Genomic DNA, 20,192 nt, shown 5'->3' on the forward strand with positions numbered 1-20,192 from the left:
GGTTAACTGGACTGAGGGCTAAGTTAGATGACTAGATATAATGATTGGGAGATAACCAGAGAGCATCCATTGAGCAGCATTCCTGGACGTTTTGGCTCCTAACTGGAGGGCACTTCAGAATCACCTGTAGGCTTGTAAAGAAACTTCATGTGAGAACTTGTGTTCCTAGCAGTTTGGTGGACTGGACATCCTGATTGCCTCTCCTGCTGAAAACAACTAAGGATGCTGGATGAAATGTTTTTAAGAAACCAAAAATTAAACTTATTGACAAGGTGGCAGAAAATCTCAGAAGTCAGAAACTAAGTAAAAGGAGGAACCCATAAAAGTAGATGGAGTACTGAGGCTGGCTTTTACCTTGAATGCTTTTGCTGACTGACACTCCTTAGATTAGGGGAGATGATAAAGCCCAGGGCCTGCCTAAGATGGGATCCTGAAAGGACCTCCCATGCATTACCACACAGGATGGCATACTCAGGATAAGGATGAGTTAGAAATGAACCTGCCCTGAAAAAGGAAGACAACAATCCTTAGATTCATTAAACCCAGCAAACCCCAAGCAGGGTAGATAGAAAGAAATTCACACCTGTACATACTGAAGTGAAACTGCAGAAGCACCGGGGACAAAGGAACAACATTTACAAGGACAGCCGGCTTCTCACTGGCAACAGAGGAAGCTGTAAGATAGTGGAATGACACCTTCAATGTGCTGTGAGGAGATGACTTGTAACCTGGGATTGTAAACTAAGAACAACCATCTTTCAAGGATGAGAATGAAATAAAGATGTTTTCCTTGAAACGTGAGCGTGTTTGTCCCAGTGGACATCACTAAAGGAAGTACTAAATAAAGCATGTTCTTTAGGTAGAAGTAGAGTGATCACAAGTGAAAGGCTTGAATTGCAAGAAGGAAAAGTAAGCAGAGAAAGTAGTGAAATGTGGGTAAATATAAACAAAAACTGCCTATATAAAACTACAGTAATCATCATTGAGGGGTTTAAAAAGCAAACGCTAACATTAAATTATATGACCACAAGTATATGTAAGTTAGGAAGGAGGTTGAGTTAAAAGCATTCTAAGGTTTTAATATTGTTTGAGGGGGGTCAAGAAATTGATTAAATTTATGTCTTCATAGAATATGAATGGTAAAAATTCTAAGCAATTCACCGAAAGAGCAGAAATAAAATATGTAAGTTCTAAGTTAGTAGAAGGAGATAAGGATTGGCCAGGACTTCCCTGGTGGCACAGTGGTTAAGAATCTGCCTGCCAATGCAGGGGACACGGGTTTGATCCTTGGTCCAGGAAGGTCCCACATGCCGTGGAGCAGCTAAGCCCATGTGCCACAACTACTGAGCCTGTGCTCTAGAGCCCGCGAGCCACAACTACTGAGCTCACATGCCACAACTACTGAAGCCTGCGCGCCTAGATCCCACGCTCCGCAGCAAGAGAGGCCACTGCAATGAGAAGCCCATGCACCGCAACGAAGAGTAGCCCCAGCTCTCTGCAACTAGAGAAAGCCCACACACAGCAATGAAGACCCAACGCAGCCAAAAAATAAATAAATTAATTAATTAAATTAAAAAAAAAAAAAAGGATTGGCCAAATTTTGTTCAATCCAAAGAAGGCAAGAAACATGGAGAAGGTAAGAAAAATAGCCAAAATAAAAAGATAAAATTTAAATATATCGGTAAAGGTAAATGGACTGATGCTCAGGTTAAAAGACGAAGATTGTCAGACTGGATTAATAATCAACAACATCCAGTTTTTTATGTATTTATTTTTTTAAATTTTATTTTAGTTGTGGCGCATGGGCTTAGTTGCTCCGCGGCCTGTGGGATCCTCCCAGTCCAGGGCTTGAACCTGTGTCCCCTGCACTGGCAGGCGGATTCCCAACCACTGCGCCACAACAGAAGCCCCAACATCCAGTTTTAAGCTGTTTATAAGAAGTATATCTAAAGCATAGGATATAGAAAGCTTTCTACAAGGCAGTCACATTAGATATTAAAATAGAAAGCTGGTACAGCTATATCAGTATGAGACAGATAGGACTGTAAGGCAGAAAACATTACCAAGCCAGACAATCTCTTGTGTGTGTTCCTGCCCTTAAGTTGCATGAAAAACACATATATACATAAAAAACACATATTACTTACATAAATAAATAAGAAAAAAGCATTATTAGAAATGAAGAGAGTCGTTGGAAATTGATACAAGGGTTCAATTCACCAGGAAGAAAATGCATAAGGTGAAAATTGACAGAACTAGGAAGAGAAATGTCAAATTTGCTCACAGTGAGGGATTTTGACCCATGTCTCACACTAACTGATGGATCAGGTAGACAGAAAATCAGTAAGGCTATAGGATGTCTGAATAGCACAGCTGGATGTAATGAGTATGTAGAGAATAATATACCCTGTAAGTGCAGAATGCACACTGTATCAGTCTCACATTGAACAGTTAAGAAACTTGACCCATTACTAGGGTTAAAGCACATCTCAATCAATCCCAAAGGACTGGTATCAGATAGACCACATATTCTAACCACAGTGCAATGAACTTAAAAATCAGTAACAAAATATAACCAGGAGGGAAAAAACTATACATTGGAAATTAAGAAGCAAACTTTTAAATAACTGATGACCAAAGGAACAATAACAGAAATTTAAAATATTTAGAACTGAATAAAAAAAACAGAACATCAAAACTTGTGGGATTCAGCTAAAGTGAAACTTAATTTCATGGCCTTAAATGTTTATATTAAAATTTCTAAAAGCTGAAAATTAATTAGATAAACACTGAGCTTAAGAAATTATAAAAAGAACCACAAAATATAACCAAAATCTGCTTAGAAAGAAAGAGATAATAAAGAGAAGATAAATAGGAGGAGGCTAAGGGTGAACAATGAAACTGGTAAATGTATAGGAAAATCTAAATGAAATCTGACTCTATAGAACAGTAATAGTAATGTGTTGTTGGGTTATGGTAACAGTAGGGAAGGTAATAGGAAATTAGCATTGTCTGGGAACCAGTTAACATTAGACTTTGAAAAATCAAGAATGCATGTTGTAATTTGTAAGATAACCACTATGAAAATGTTAAAAGAATATTTGTTTAATTTCCAAACTAAAAGAAAGAAAAAGTAGAATAATAAGAAATAATCCAAAAAAAGGAAATAAAAGAAAAAGGAATGTAGAATTGGAGGGACAAATTGGAAGCATATAGTAAGATAGTAGATTTAGACCCACTCACATCAGTAATTACATTAAATATGAATGACTAAGATTGTCACACTGGATAAAATAAGGAAGAAAAAGACAATCCAGTAGAAAAAAATGAACAAGACCCTTAAATTGACATTCTACAAAAGAGAATATTCAAATAACCAATAAACATATGAAAACATGCTAAACCTTGTTAATATTTAGGGAAATGCAAATTAAGAACTTGATGGCATACTCTATCACATCCACCAGATTAGCTAAAATTAAAAAGTTTTCAATACCAAGTGTTGGTGAGGATGTGGATCAGTGTAACTCTCATATACTGCTGATCACAGAGTAAATTGGTACAACCATTTTTAAACGTTTGACATCATCTACTAGTTTGCATATCCCTCGGCTCGGGATATGCAAACTAGTTAAAAGAAAAAAAAGAAAGAAGAATTAGCAGGCAATACTGGAGAAATTGATTTAGAGTTGGTCATATGTAACTGGGCCATGAAGATTGAATAATAGTCAGGCAAAGGAGTGAAGGGCGTTCTAGAAAGATCTTAATCAGAAGAGTGATGGGATCAGTTCTGGTTTTTAAGAACGACATTTGTTGGCTGTGTTGATGATGAATGGGAAGGGGAGAGGCTGCGATCTATTAGGAGGCTTATTGCAATCATTTTTTGTTCCCATGAGTCATAATTAAAAGATATATTAAAATCGCTATTCACAGATGCAAACTGTTATATATAGAATGGATAAACAACAAGGTTCTACTCTATAGTACAGGGAACTAAATTCAATATCCCGTGGTAAACCATAATGGAAAAGAATATGAAAAAAATGTATATATGTATGTATATATGTATAACTGAGTTACTTTGCTGTATAGCAGTAATTAACACAACATTGTAAATCAACTGTACGTCAATAAAAAAATAAAATTTTTTTAAAAATCAGAAAAAAAATTTATTCACCTGGAATTCAGAGATAAGGCCTTTATTACCAAGAATATTTATACATAAAAAAGTAGATTCACACACATTTAGTGCTTAAAAAATTCCTTGCTTGATAATCAGTAGATCTTATGATAACATTAAGTTAGGGTTTATTGTACACTGTGCAAGTGGGTGAATTTGGTTTGATGGGTGTGATAAGACCTCCCCACTCATGTTGACATAAATACCAAAGCCTCGAGGTGAGAAAGCCACAATTCTGTTCCCTTGAAACAATGAACCCAACTCAAGGAGAATTAGAAAAAGTTGGCAAAAATTATGCCTGATGAAGGGAATTCCCTGGTCGTCCAGTGGCTAAGACCCTGCAATTTGACTGCCGAGGGCCGCAGGTTCAATCCCTGGTCGGGAAACTAAGATCCCGCAAGCTGCGCGCCACAGACGAAAAAGAAAAAACAAATAAAAATAAAGTGAAGTGTACAATTCAAAAATTATGCCTGATGAATAGTTTTCTCAACACACCCTCAGTGAAAAATATTTTCTATTCTTGGATGTGAAGAAGGAATCTACCTCAGTCACTTATTTGCAGTTCTCTTTTAAAATGAATTTGCTCTTTTTCTTGTGTTGTATTCTTTTTTTCACCTTTTAATATTTTGGAAAGACCCAGTCTGTGCATTTTTCTTATTTAAAAAACAAAGAAATAAGAGCTGCTGTTAGGAGTCTGTAAAAAGGTTTTTCCTTTCCTTACTTTTATATTTAGTTTTAAATAATAACCTTCATTCTGTGTAAATCATTCTAGAATTATTTACAACTTTGGCATTGGTAGGGGTGGAGGTACTGTTTCTAATTAGTTTACCAAATGACTCCTGAGATCTATGTATTTTGTCTATTAAAGTATCGCTTGGCCACACGCCGTAACCAAGGATCTCGCAGTAGTTCCTGCTTTGCTCTTACAAAGTATGTATGTGCCACATCCTATCCTTAAAAGCTAAACACAGAAGGATTTTCCTTGTGGCCCCTGGAGAGCAGCTAGTTTGAAGCACCATTGTTCCCTTTATCACATTCACATCGTCATACCAGCAGCCTTTTGCAAACGTGTTGTCTATGTTCCCCTTCAGATCTGGACAGCCAGACCCGCCACATGGCCCTCAGCAGCCTCTTTATGGAAGTCCTAATGATGATGAACAACGCGACTATCCCAACAGCAGAGTTCCTCCGAGGCAGTATCCAGACCTGGATTGGGCAGAAAGTGCATGGGCTGGTGGTTCTGCCCCTGTTAACAGCCGCCTGCCAGAGCCTGGCTTCCGTCCGCCACATGGCCGAGACGACGGAAGCCTGCATCACTGCTTACTTCAAAGAGGGTAAGAGGACCGTCATGTCAGGCTCTCAGTAGACCCATCTTTGCCAAGGAAGATTAAAGCTTTGTCTGAAGGAGGTACCTTTCCAGACCCTTCCTGTTGAGGGATTGTACTGTTCTAATATCTCTGTAAATGTTGTTGATGTTTCAGAATATAGTTTGTTTTCTTCATAAAAACGTGCAGTTAGCATGAGAAATTTTGGCCCATGTTGGTACCATCATGTTTCAAGGGAGGGAACCTCTAATTCATTTTATGTGGGTTTTGGAGTGTCAGACCAATCCTTTTATGGTAGGCAAATTGTGTACGTCATAGGCCTAGTCATAGTTCTAAAAGCAAATGCTATCTACCAGAATCTTTATAATAATGATCCACTGTATTAATTTTCTCTATTTTGTCACTTGTTGAAGTTTTTCATATGTCCTCTTATTGCATTTTGTCATGTGTTTTAAAATATTACGGAGTTCTCTTCCCACCTCCCCTCCCGCCCCAACTCCCGCTTTGTCTTCTTATTTCCTACCTCTAAACTCTCAGATTCTGGAAACAGCTTGATCTGGTTAAAAAGAATTGCTCAGAGCAGTACTTCTCGACTCTGTTACCCAGATATACATCATCATGCACACAATAGGGGAGAACGAAGGGTACTGGAGTGAGAATGCTAGGAAGTGCCTGCAACCTGCCCATGCCCTTTCTTGACAACACGTGAATAATCCATGTTCCCATGTCCCCCTGTGGAAGGTGCTATGTGTGTCACCATGTCACCTTACTCCCATTCCCCCCAAAGAATTGAGAACCATTAGGATAACACTCTTGCTCCAAATTTGTTTACTGTTTGTTGCTAAAATCAAATTTGTTTTTTCAATTTGTGAAACATTTTCAAGAATTTCTGTCAAGATATGAGTCAAACTAAACTTTGATAATTAAAAAATGCTTATGAAGGATAGAGTAATAATAATATCCCTCGGAAAAGCATAAGTATTCATAACATACTTAAAAATGGTATTAGGTAAAGTTAAAATTCTTAGATAACTGGGGTAGGCGGTGCCTACATGTGATTTTAATGATCATAATATGGTGAAAGAGGTGATTTATGAAAATGCAGCCATGATGCCTGACTTCTTAACCCTCTGCACTGGCAGCCAGGACAAAGGCATTTAGTGTGAGGGCTTCCAGCCAAGCCATGCGGCATTGTCAGGCCCTCCAGGGTCAATGTGCGTAGTGTTTTCTCGACATGAAGCTTTTAAAGTGAAAAGGTTCATTAGAGTAGTTAAATAGTTTGATTCTTGCTCTTACCTTTCTCTACCTCTTGGTGTTCTTTTCTTAGGCTCCCTCAATCAGAATTTAGGTTGGGGCCCCATTCTGGTGTCCCTTCAAGTTCCCGAGCTCACCATCGAAGAGTTTCTGCAGGAGTGCCTGTCCCTCGGCAGCTACTTGACTCTCTATGTCTACTTGCTTCAGTGTCTAAATAGTGAGCAGACGCTAAGGAACGAAATGAAAGTGCTGCTTCTCTTAAGCCAGTGGTTGGAACAGGTGTATCCAAGGTATGTTGGCCCTCCGGCTGCTTCAGCCGACCCATGGGATTGGGATAGCTTGAATTTGGGTTTAAGTTAATGTCCATTTAAGTGCACAGACCCAAGTGATACGTAAGAAACAAACAAGGCTATGAGGTACAGTGACACCTATTTTAGAAAGATTTTCCTTGCATGGGCCGACTTTCTGAGCAGGCTTTTTATTTCCTAAAACAGGTATTTTGAAGCACCACCTTTAGCTTCCGTATCCATTAAGTAGGGACAACAACGTTTACCTCACTTGATTAAGTGAAAGGACGTCGTGCTCATATATGCTGTCTGGCATGTAGAAGGGGCAATAAATGTCAGCTGTTCCGTTATTGTCCCAATACTTTATTAACAGCATTACCTGTCAGCCTAAGCTTTTAAAGTACTAAATGTCCCTTACACTTAAAACTCATGTGTGGACTTTCAGTTAAATGAGAGTGGAAAGAATCTACTCTGAATTTGATTTTCCTCCTCCCCCCCGCCCCAGCTCTACGCAGGAAGAAGCAAAGCTGTTTTTGTGGTGGCACCAAGTCCTGCAGCTGTCCCTGGTTCAGACCGAGCAGAATGACTCGGTCTTGACGGAGTCTGTCATTCGAATTCTGCTCACGCTTCAGGGCCGTCAGAGCCTGCTGGCCGAGGAGAGGCTCAGTTCAGGGATTCTCAGGGCAATTGGGCTGGGCCGGAAGTCGCCCTTGTCTAACAGGTGAGGAAGCACCTGCTCTTGCTTTCCTAAATGGGCCACAGACACCTGCACATACCTAGGGGGTGCGATACTTGGTAGATTTTCTATTTAGGAGCTGAGCTAGGGTCCTCCCAGAGATTAAGAAGAAAACAATCAGAGCCTGATTACATCTTTACATTTTAAAAAGGGTGTTTATTTTTTCCATTTTAAAACAACTTTTATGTTCAAAGACTTTTTTTTAGCAGTATCTCATTGTATTTTGACTTGGTAACCTGACCACACTACTCATTGCTTTTTGTCTTTGAGCCAGTGACGGTGTGCAAGGTTAGGTTAAAATACCCGGTCAGCTGCTTCACTGCCAGCACTTTGTCAGGGAAACCCAGATCCCATGAGGGACTCGGTCTAGCAGAATTGTTAAGTCAAGATGAGTGAAAGTTAACTGATTAGAAGGATAAGTAATGAGAAATACATTCAGGTTTTTGTTGCTAAAAATTCCAAGGTGTGAAAGAATTTGCCACTAGCCCCAGTTTATCTCCTAAGACTATTTGCATCATGGTTTTCTTTTAAAGGCCTTATCTGGTTTTTTTTTTTTTTAACATCTTTATTGAAGTATAATTGCCTTACAGTGGTGTGTTAGCTTCTGCTTTATAACAAAGTGAATCAGTTATACACATACAATATGTTCCCATATCTCTTCCCTCTTGCATCTCCCTCCCTCCCACCCTCCCCATCCCACCCCTCTAGGTGGTCACAAAGCACCAAGCTGATCTCCCTGTGCTATGTGGCTGCTTCCCATTAGCTATCTATTTTACATTTGGTAGTGTATATATGTCCATGACACTCTCTTACCCTGTCACATCTCACCCCACCCCCTCCCCATATCCTCAAGTCCATTCTCTAGTAGGTCTGTGTCTTTATTCCCATCTTGCCACTAGGTTCTTCTTGGCTTTTTTTTTTTTTTTTCCTTAGATTCCGTATATATGTGTTAGCATACTGTATTTGTTTTTCTCTTTCTGACTTACTTCACTCTGTATGACTGACTCTAACTCCATCCACCTCATTACAAATACCTCCATTTCATTTCTTTTTATGGCTGAGTAATATTCCATTGTATATATGTGCCACATCTTCTTTATCCATTCATCTGTCGATGGACATTTAGGTTGCTTCCATGTCCTGGCTATTGTAAATAGAGCTGCAATGAACATTTTGGTACATGACTCTTTTTGAACTATGGTTTTCTCAGGGTATATGCCCAGTAGTGGGATTGCTGGGTCGTATGGTAGTTCTATTTGTAGTTTTTTAAGGAACCTCCATACTGTTCTCCATAGTGGCTGTATCAATTTACATTCCCACCAACAGTGCAAGAGTGTTCCCTTTCCTCCACACCCTCTCCAGCATTTATTGTTTCTAGATTTTTTGATGATGGCCATTCTGACCGGTGTGAAATGATATCTCATTGTAGTTTTGATTTGCATTTCTCTAATGATTAATGATGTTGAGCATTCTTTCATGTGTCTGTAGGCCATCTGTATATCTTCTTTGGAGAAATGCCTATTTAGGTCTTCTGCCCATTTTTGGATTGGGTTGTTCGTTTTTTTGTTATTGAGCTGCATGAGCTGCTTGTAAATCTTGGAGATTAATCCTTTGTCAGTTGCTTCATTTGCAAATATTTTCTCCCATTCTGAGGGTTGTCTTTTGGTCTTGTTTATGGTTTCCTTTGCTGTGCAAAAGCTTTTAAGTTTCATTAGGTCCCATTTGTTTATTTGTGTTCTTATTTCCATTTCTCTGGGAGCTGGGTCAAAAATAATCTTGCTGTGATGTATGTCATAGAGTGTTCTGCCTATGTTTTCCTCTAAGAGTTTGATAGTGTCTGGCCTTACATTTAGGTCTTTAATCCATTTTGAGTTTATTTTTGTGCATGGTGTCAGGGAGTGTTCTAATTTCATACTTTTACATGTATCTGTCCAATTTTCCCAGCACCACTTATTGAAGAGGCTGTCTTTTCTCCACTGTATATTCTTGCCTCCTTTGTCAAAGATAAGGTGACCATATGTGTGTGGGTTTATCTCTGGGCTTTCTATCCTGTTCCATTGATCTATAAAATTCAACACCCATTTATGATAAAAGCCCTGCAGAAAGTAGGCATAGAGGGAACTTTCCTCAACATAATAAATGCCATATATGACAAACCCACAGCCAACATTGTCCTCAATGGTGAAAAACTGAAACCATTTCCACTAAGATCAGGAACAAGACAAGGTTGCCCACTCTCACCACTATTATTCAACATAGTTTTGGAAGTGTTAGCCACAGCAATCAGAGAAGACAAAGAAGTAAAAGGAATCCAAATCGGAAAAGAAGAAGTAAAGCTGTCACTATTTGCAGATGACATGATACTATACATAGAGAATCCTAAAGATGCTACCAGAAAACTCCTAGAGCTAATCAATGAATTTGGTAAAGTAGCAGGATACAAAATTAATGCACAGAAATCTCTTGCATTTCTATACACTAATGACGAAAAATCTGAAAGTGAAATTAAGAAAACACTCCCGTTTACCATTGCAACAAAAAGAATAAAATATCTAGGAATAAACCTACCTAAGGAGACAAAAGACCTGTATGCAGAAAATTATAAGACACTGATGAAAGAAATTAAAGATGATACAAATAGATGGAGAGATATACCATGTTCCTGGATTGGAAGAATCAACATTGTGAAAATGACTCTACTACCCAAAGCAATCTACAGATTCAATGCAATCCCTATCAAACTACCACTGGCATTTTTCACAGAACTAGAACAAAAAATTTCACAATTTGTATGGAAACACAAAAGACCCCGAATAGCCAAAGCAATCTTGAGAACGAAAAATGGAGCTGGGGGAATCAGGCTCCCTGACTTCAGACTATATTACAAAGCTACAGTAATCAAGACAGTTTGGTACTGGCACAAAAACAGAAATATAGATCAATGGAACAGGATAGAAAGCCTTATCTGGTTTGAAAGGAATTCTTACTATTCTGATGTCAGCATTCTTATGGAATAGCAGGCTGCAACTTTGGGAGCCACCCCGTCCAAACCAGTGAACATCGTACTCCTTTGTTTGTGGTAGAATTTAGCAGGACTGTGTGATTTGATTCACTTACATTGTAAAATACACATCACATAAAATTATCATGCTAACCCTTTTAAAATATACAATTCAGGGACTTCCCTGGCAGTCCAGTGGTTAAGACTCCGTGCTTGCACTGCAGGGGGTGTGGGTTTGTTCCCTAGTCTAGTCAGGGAACTAAGATCCCGCATGCCGCGCGGTGTGGCCAGAAAAAAAAATGATAAAATGTACAGTTCAGTGGCATTTAGTACATTCACAATGTTGTTGCAACCATTACCACTGTTTTGTTCCAGAACATTTTCGTCATCCCAAAAGGAAATCCTGTAGCTACCAAGCAATCACTCCCTATTCCCCTCTTCCCCAAGTCTCTGGCAACCACTGATGGATTCCTGACTTTATATATATCCTGTTCTGGGCATCTTATATAAATGGAATCATGTAATACATGGCCTCTTATGTCTGGCTTCTTTCACTTCCCATAAAGTTTCAAGGCTCATCCATATTTTAGCATGCGCTGGTACTTATTTCCTTCTTATGACTGAATAATATTCCATTGTATGGACACACCACATTTTGTTTTTCCATTCATCAGTTGATAGACATTTGGGTTGTATCCACTCTGTGGCTGTTGTGAATAGTGCTGCTGTGAAAGTTATTTACAAGTGTTTGTTAGAACACCTGTTTTCCGTTCTTTTGGAATTGTTGGGTCACATGGTTACTCTATATTTAATTTCTTGAGGAACTGCCGAACTGTTCTCCGTAGCACCTGCACCATTTTTAACATTCCCACCAGCCGTGGCTGAGAGTTCCAGTTATTCTGTATCTTTGCCGACACTTTCATTCCTGAGACTGAATTATGTTTTCATTGTTTGGGTGGTGATAATGGAAGGGCAAATAAAGACTCCTTGATCATATTTACAGTTTTCCTGAAGAGGCTAACAACAACAGTAGGTCTGGAGATGTGTTCATCTTATTTTTTAATAGAAAATATGGTATTTATTTTAAAATGCTTACTTTAATAGTCATTTACTTCTTCTAATCCCTCCCTAACACTTAAGGTTCCGAGTGGCTGCCCGAGGCATGGCTGCCTTTCTTTCAGTTCAGGTTCCTGCCAAGGATCAGATCCGTTTGAAGCCGGGCTCTGAATTACATCTGACCCTGAAAGCTCAGCAGGTCAGTAAAAAGCTTTGTGGTTAAGGGCTAGAAGTTTTCCACAGGAGGAGGGGAGGTGGCACCTGTAGTCTTTACACGTGATGACCTGGTGATGATGATGGGCAGCAGCACGGCATACCGTCTGCTGGGCTCTACTAACTGGAAAATGGTTAACGCATGTATCTGCCTCGGATTTTAAACCAGTTTTTGTAGGCACTTGCCTAGAGCCCTATTACTACCCTTGTAGAAGAAGCAAGGCCATGGGCAAGCCAGTCTAGGATCGAATTTGGTTCTGATGACATGACTGTGTGCTGACCCGTCACAAGCTGGGGCTGGGGACAGACACAGAAGATGAGACTACACTTGAGACCGGTAGAGGTCAGCTGGGCTTTAACTTGGAGCCAAGGCGGTGGTTCTGTTTTGTGAGTCTGGGGGTTGACCAGTGTTGGCTGACGTGGACAAAATGGTAGCTGTGAAAAATTGTTTGTTCTAAAAACATGGCAGTGGTCCCCCATTCCCATAACTATTTTCACCCATAAACAGCCTGGCCAGGTACAAAGGTATATAATACAAAATGATGGCTGGCATTCTTGAGTGCTTACTGCATGCCAGGCACTGTTGTAAGTTTTAACTCACTTGATGTTAACGAGTTAAAATTTTAACTCTTCTAATTCTCATAACAACCCTATACAATACGAACTTTTATTATCCTGGTTTTGTGGATGAGGAAATGGAGACAGAAGGAGACTAAGTAATTTGTCCCAAATCACACAGCCCCTGAGGGCTGGGGCTGGGATTCACTGGGCCTGTCTGGGTCCAGTGTCACGCTCTTGTTGCTCTGCGGTACTGTCTCTGTACACGGTAAACGCTTAGACCCCTCAGCTCTTGTCTTTTGCAGCATTGTCATGTCTGAGCCAGCCATGTACAGTGTGATATCTTGGTATTAAGAGCAAAGATGAAGCGAAAAAATCAGCAGGTTCTTCACAGGCACCTTGGTTTTTACAGTACCCGATACTTGTCACTGGCTGATTAGACAACCACCAGTTGCATCCCTAATGTTGTATAAGAGCCGTCACAAGTGGGCAGATGAGTGTCCCAGGGGGCGGTTGTGAAGTCAGTGCCATGCATTTCAGGCTGCATTTGAGAAGTCTGCTCTCCTGTGCCCACCAGCACCTGGAGCATAGCTTTGCTTTAGCTGCGGCCAGCAGGTCGCCCAGGCCTTGCCAGCCTTTGCCGGCCTTCCTTTAGACTTAAGTGGTGACATACTTGTCATCAGGGTTTTCAGACTGGAAAGAAGTCAACTTTGTATAAAATGATTATTCTTAGGCAAACTGTCAAAGTAGACTGTTCTTTTTAAAAAAGAAAGGGGAGAGAGAGAAAGAGAGAGAGAGACATACGGATGCCATGGTTAGTGTGAGTGCCTGTTCCCACTGATTCTTGTTCTTAGATTAACTCCGTTCATACAGCAGTTAGCTTGGTACCAAAATCCCTTCCATTGTTGATTTTCAACCCCAAAACTTCTGTCTTAAACCACTTGGTAATTTATTTCGAAGCTGCCTGTTCATTTACGATCTCAAGAAATCTTCTCGCTCCTTATTTACTGAGCCAAGCAAATTCCCTCTTTTAATCTATATCCTCTAGTGCAGTGGTCCCCATAAATGAGAGAGGCAGGAGAGTGGCACCTCACAGTTCACACTCAGAATGCTAGGGGTGGGTGAGCTCATATAGTTGGAAAACAAAACTCCCTACCCCCCAAGAACCATTGTTCTGATTTTTTGTTTGTTTTCTCTAGATACAGTCATTTTCTCTTCTCTTCTCCCAGTATGAAGGGAGGAAAAATTAAAATTATGGAAGTAAAGAATGGTTTTCTTTCTTTACTCCCGAAGAGAAGCATGGGAATATGTCAATTCTGTTGGGCGGAAGCCAGAGGAACTTGATCTGTCCGTTGTGTTTGTTGGCTGATAGAACAACCTTATCATTCACCCTCAGCAGCACTTAACCACTGGTTTCTTCTGAATTTCATCTAGTTACACGGTTTAGTACAACATTACTTTGTAATCTGAGAACAAACCCAACAGCAAATTAAAGCTGATGCCTGTGGTTTCTGGTTGAGTCTCCAGGAAGAGAGGCAGTAGATGATCTGGCGGGGAGGGCTGCAGTGCTGGCACTGGGGCAAGGAGGACAAAGCAGGAAGACAGCCGGGCTGCAGCAGTGGCACTCTGCGGGGAGGGGTTGGGAAACAGCAGAGGCCAGGAAGAGGGAAGGCTGCATGTGGAAGGCGGCAGACGCCAGAGAAGCTTGGGTTGCCGGCCTCCTTCTGCTTGTGGTTAATCAGTGCCTGCCTTTGAGACATCTAGTTCCAGTTCTGTAGGCTTCCCTGGAGGCTCACAGTTGCACCAGGTGACTTCGGCAGGTGTGCTACACCTGCGGGAATCATGTTATACGCATGTGGTTAACCCTCTTGTCTTCCATGTCTTTTAGGCTCTGAATGCTCTTGAATCCTTGACATCAAGTAAGCAGTACATTGAATACCAGGATCAGATATTGCAAGCCGCACAATTTATAAAGCATCCTGGCCATTGCCTCCAAGATGGGAAAAGCTTCCTGGCTCTTCTTGTGAACTGTCTCTATCCAGAAGTGCATTATTTGGACAACATACGATAGTAACACTGAGGCTCTTGATAAACCTGTTGCTGTTTATGTTTACATTTAACTTTGCTGTTGCACAAGTAACTTTGCTCAATTTCACTGCAGTTTGGCCAATGAGTTAGTTGACTGAGATGCAAGTTGGTGGGCACTAGATAATTGTTGTGCATGTGCACATGTGTATGTGTATGTTTCCTTAGCTCTTAAAATGTTCCAGGGACTTTGTAATTTTTATGTTCATCCAACAGGAGAACTTACGAAGTTCTCCTTGGGTAGAGAGCCACTCTCAGTTGCCGAATATCCAGTCATCTCATGAGACCCCAGGTGGGGTGCTTTCGTATGTCTCCACTTCTGTCTTTTCCTGTTTCATTTAAATGTCAAGACTCCTGTGCCAGATATAACTACTTTGGGAATCGTGTTGAACCCTCACTTTTGAATCCCAGTTGTGTTCCTTCAAAGTAAAAAAGCTTTGAAAATTTCTGCGTTTCTCAAATGTGGGGAAATATACCAGCTTAAATTATTATATTTTTCTCTCAGAAGGGAGATAAGAATGCTGAATCAAAGTGAGTCGTTGTCTAAAATGTGACCACTTGATCCTGATTATAGTGGACAGCAGAGATGGTGACAAGTCCATTTCCATCCAGCCATGTGTCCTCATAGAGAGGGAGCCATTTGTCTACATCGGGGGCACGTGCTGGCGGTCTGTGGGGAGCATGTCGTGCACAGATGTGTTTTGTTTGATCTCCATGGCTGAGAGTGTAGACAGGGCTTCCTCTCTCCAGTGCACTGTAGACGTACATTCCCTTTGGTCCTACCCCAGCCCGCTCCTTCATTCACATCTTATTTGGCCCCTGTAGACATGTAAATTTGCAGTTCTTTCCAGACAGCAAGTTTGATATCTGAAGGTCCTGCTGTTGAGAGAGACAGAGACAGAGAACTTGACTCTCTGTTTCCTGCTTGTTTTATCACCCCAGATTTAAACTCAAATGAAGCTAGCAAACCTGCTGAAACACTGGTCGGTGGAAACTGGGTCAGGTCAGGAGACTTAACTGAAATTTGGCTGTTTTTTAATCGTCATGTGCCTTCTGTTGTTAACAGTTCGTTCATTACCAAAGCCTGTCTGCAGTGTTGCTGTGTTTTGCTGCCATCTGCTTGCTCTTGTCATGTCCCCCCCACCCCCCGGAATTCGCACCTTGACTTCTGTCATCATATTCATAATTCTGTTGGCTCAAAATTGATTTGTTGTCCAGCTGGCATAACATGTCTTTTGTTTGCAGGCTATCTATAGCCCGAGGCTATTTACCTAAAAATGTCTTAGTCACTGAGAGCTTTTAGCAGGGGGATTGGGGTATAGATTAACTGAGTGATAATCTCTTTCCAAATATCCTTTTGGGGTGCTTCCCCCAACATTTGGAAGTGTGTAGGAGCTGTTCTTTATTTTGAATCTTTTTAGTTGGACAGAACAGTTCTGCCCCACAGAAATGCTCTGGTAAAGATCATCCCTGTTAGCCTCCAAGTTCTGTAGGCCACTAAGTGTCCATCTCCGAGGGACGCATCTCAGAGCTTTCCTTGTTACACGTTTTAGAAGCTGTGGACAGTTCCATGGCTGATTTGGCAACAAAGATTTTATGACAGGAAATATTCTGTGTGCCGTTTTCTTTGAGGAGGATGTAATTATTGGTATCCTAGAATGAAATTTTTGAGTGACAGTACATACATTTAAAGAAAATTATGTTTAATCTTAATTTTTGAAGGTTTATAATATTTATAATGTATTTGCTCTGTAAAAATTATAAAAAATAAATCAATCTTTGGTTGTAGCTGGTAAGAATCCGATTTTTAGGGATATCACACTATCTTGTAAAGTATTTCAGTTGTTAAAGTTGATGCAGATTTTTTTATGCCTGATATCATGTTTTTTTTTGACACTGTAACTTGATCATCAGAGATGGTCGGTAATAGTACTTCCTCTCACACTTAACAGTGGAAGGTTTACTCACCACATAGGTTCCTATGAGAGGCTCTGGGCGAAGAAATTGCTTTGACGACACTAAGATAGTTCAGAAGGTGGCAATGTTGCTGTAGCCTCCTGGGAAAGAATAGACCGGTCCGCCCACTGGCTTTCAGGAATAATGAGCTTTTGTTAGCAAAATAGTCACCTCCAGAGAGCGCAGGGCCTGTTTCAGAGACAGTTACCAGTGCTGCATGTTGATACCTGGGTCAGTAAGACCAAGGCACCTATGTGCCGGAGCGGCGTTGAAGGTGCACTAGTGCAGACTTTCCCCGTACGTGGCCAGCAGTGGCTTCCGGTTCAGATGGGGATGCAGAGCAGCTTCCTGGGCTTGATGAAAAGCACCTCTTCTCTTCTCCACTCTCCTTTCTGCAGTTCACACAGGATGGGCCAGAGGGGCACACTCGACCCCCTGATCTCCTAGCTCCCCTTCCTAACTCTGCAGAAAGCTGCAGGCACAGATGCCAGGGAGGGAGGTCCTGCTGATGCGTCTGCTCAGCCTCATGGGGCCAGGGCCCACCCTCCATGTTCCTGAAGCTCGTGGCACGAGTCGCTGGTGGTTTCACGATCAGCCTGTTGGCACAGTCACGTCTGCCTCCTCGAGGTTGCCTGAGTCTCTCAGTTCTTCGAGGTGGGGGAAGCTGGGTCCAGAAAATGAAAACCCCTGAGCAGCCCACCCTCTCTTAACCAAGTGCCAACCCCCTTCCTCCCAGTCAGTGTATCCACGTTGTGCAAGTGAGTGTGTCCATGCCCTTTCTTCCTTTCGAGTGAAGGTGAGACACAGTTTTCTATTGGATTTTAAAAACTTAATTAATTAATTAATTTTTGGCTGTGTTGGGTCTTCATTGCTGCGCACGGTCTTTCTCTAGTTGTGGCGAGTTGGGGCTACTCTTCGTTGCGGTGCGCGGCCTTCTCATTGCGGTGGCTTCTCTTGTTGCGGAGCACAGGCTCAGTAGTTGTGGCGCACGGGCTTAGTTGCTCTGCGGCATGTGGGATCTTCCCGGACCAGTTGCTCGAACCCGTGTCCCCTGCATTGGCAGGCAGATTCTTAACCACTGCGCCACCAGGGAAGTCCCTCTATTGGATTTTTAAACCTGAAATGAGTAATTTCTGGAGCACGAAGCAGATGTTCTAGAATCATGACTTTTGAAGTCAGTAGGGGCATTAAAGCTCATCTGGTCCCATCTCCCACTCAGCAGGGATCCCAGCCCTGATCCTCCAGCCTCTCCTCTGCCCTTTCCTGTGGCCACTAGTCCCGCCCCTCATGGACAAGCCCAGGTGGCCATTGGTGAGCTTGGTTGTAGTTCTGCTTTATACTGGGCTAAAACTGGCCTCCTGGTAACGCTGGTCATAGATCTGCTGGAGCTGTTCTCCCGCCCCCACCTGACAGACCTTCAGACCTTTGGACATTTTCATACTTCATCACACCTCTGACCCTGCCCGTCCGCCCAGCCCTCAGCCTTCGTCAAACGAAATGCCTAGTGCCTTTAGTTAGTCCTTTGCCCCCATGATGTCTACCAGGGCTGCCCTTTGGGAAAACTGCCCAAATTAGCCCACGTTATTAGAAAAGGGCCATGCCCAGAAATAGTAGGGTCAGGACTTGGGTAAAACAAATGAGGCACCCAGGGCACACATGTAAGGTGGCACCTGCCTGCAGGCTCCGAGACAGTGTGCCTCCTTAGGTTATGTGCCCTCAGCCTGGTCTCTGCTTTGGGGGTTGGCCACACTAGTGTGGGTCACACAGCAAAGCTTGCTTCCCTGGACATGTGGGCAGCGTCAGCTCTCAGCAGCTGTGCCCTCTGGTTGGCACATTCAGTCAGTGGTGAGTCAAGCTCCAGAGCTCGGTTTATCATCAGTTGCAGGTCTAACAATAAGGCACTTTGCACTTATCCTTCAAAACTGTCTGCTGTGCATTTTGGACCAACTTTACACCTTATTCTGAGCTAGTAAAATTTTATTTTGAGCTGAAAAAATTTCTGCTTAGTTAAGTTTGTCTTATTAAGCAAAGTGGAGAGTATAATGCTGAAAATAAGCATGATGCTTTAAAAAAAAAGTTCCCTCCTGTCATCTTCCATTTGCATCTGCGTTGTGCTGGGCAAAGTTCTTGGCATCCAGTCAGGCACTAATACTGACCTTGTCCTGGTCTGTGATGATCCTGGTCTGTGGTGACCCTCTCTCATTATAGAGGTATCATGTGTCCTATAGAAGCGGTAGTTGAAGTTTCCTTCAGTCTAGATAGGTTCTTGATTTCTGATGACAATAACTTGAAAAAAAAAACTACTGATCCTATTTTGGGGTAATGAAACCACTAAGGAATGTTGTTCATTATAACTTTATTTTTTAATGTACTGATGTAGTATCTCCCGAGCACTGAGGTTTAGGATTTATTTTTCTTTCAATGGCTTACATCACTCAAGTGGCAGCAAATACTTCTTAAATGTGTTCAGCTCTTTTTTCCTACCCACATGCCTAGTGTGGCCTTTAAAAACCACAAGTTATTTTGGTCATTAAATGTGCAATATTCACTTCTTATTCATTGTTGGCATTTTACTTGCTTGTACAAAGGATGAGTTTTTGTATAGTGATGAGACACAGGAAGAAATGAGAATTGGTTAAGTAAAATTCTGCAAATAAACTAGATTCAAATTTAATTTACGTGTGGTAGACATCTCATTTTTGGCAAGTTGGTTGGCAGGTCTTTTCATCCAAAAATCACAAAAAGAAAAATGTGAAATTAGAAAGCTTGTAATGGGTAGAATCTATATTCTGTGACATTTCACCACAATGGGTGAGGCCTCTAGTTTCAAAGAGAACTTAAAACTTGGGGGTTTAAGAATTGGCATAGATGGGGACCACCTGGTGACCCCAGAGAGCTCAGGAGAGCCCTGAGGTCTGTAATGTGCTTGTGATCCTAGTAGGAGAAGGTACATGAAGCTGCACAGAGGCTTCCACTGCCTGAGTTCCTGGGTGGGGGCAGGGCGCCTCTGGGAGGGCAGCCAAGCTGCCAGGGAGGTCAGTGCAACCTGAGCTTGGTCACAGTCTGCTCCAGAAATCACTTCATGTTGGAGTGCTAGGGAGTTCTTCCTTAGTGTTCATTTCCATTACATTAAGACACATCTTGAATGGGCCAAAGTATGGTGAGAGGGCCCGCACATTTGCTTTGGGATTACATCAGTTTGGGATTTCCCTGGGACAGCACCCTGTGTGTCTCCCCAGCCCTTGTGCCCTTGTCTGGTTTTGGCTTCCTTCTGCAGACAGAATCACAGGATTTTGGAAAGTGGCTTAGAGGCAAGTTGTCCCACCTCCTACTAGTGTAGGAATCAGGTTACCTGTCTCTAGACAGGTGGGCTTCCTTGCTGGAAAACGCCCAAAGAAATGCAGCTCCAAAGTGGTCCATGTCACCATGGGGCAAATGAGAATCCTTCACCTAAGGATAGGGAGCCAAGATCTTCCTCCAAAACCTGCTTCTCTTCTGAAGACAGCCCTCTTCCCTCTTGGTCTTCCTTTGCTAGCCTAAA

General features: G+C 41.8%; 1 protein-coding gene and 1 long non-coding RNA gene across 5 annotated transcripts in view; one reads left to right on the forward strand and one right to left on the reverse strand.

Annotated features, from left to right (window-relative positions):
• The window catches only part of EPG5 (ectopic P-granules 5 autophagy tethering factor), a 128,802-nt gene extending 109,477 nt beyond the window's left edge, over positions 1-19,325 (forward strand). For all 4 annotated transcript variants that reach the window (XM_082416690.1, XM_082416689.1, XM_082416692.1 and 1 more), the window contains exons 40-44: positions 5,272-5,514; positions 6,833-7,049; positions 7,552-7,767; positions 11,924-12,038; positions 14,499-19,325. In XM_082416690.1, the coding sequence (XP_082272816.1) occupies positions 5,272-5,514; positions 6,833-7,049; positions 7,552-7,767; positions 11,924-12,038; positions 14,499-14,681 (974 nt within the window). In that variant the 3' untranslated portion in view covers positions 14,682-19,325. The remainder of the gene's footprint in view (positions 1-5,271; positions 5,515-6,832; positions 7,050-7,551; positions 7,768-11,923; positions 12,039-14,498) is intronic.
• Positions 7,918-11,915, reverse strand: LOC309639480. Its single transcript, XR_014251677.1, has 2 exons — positions 10,743-11,915; positions 7,918-8,317 (listed from the first exon to the last, which is right to left on the reverse strand). It is a non-coding gene; the product is annotated as an uncharacterized lncRNA (long non-coding RNA).
• Positions 19,326-20,192: the final 867 nt, after the last annotated feature.

The sequence above is a fragment of the Balaenoptera physalus genome, assembly GCF_965194825.1.
Source record: "Balaenoptera physalus genome assembly, chromosome: 12".
Lineage (NCBI taxonomy): Eukaryota > Metazoa > Chordata > Mammalia > Artiodactyla > Balaenopteridae > Balaenoptera > Balaenoptera physalus.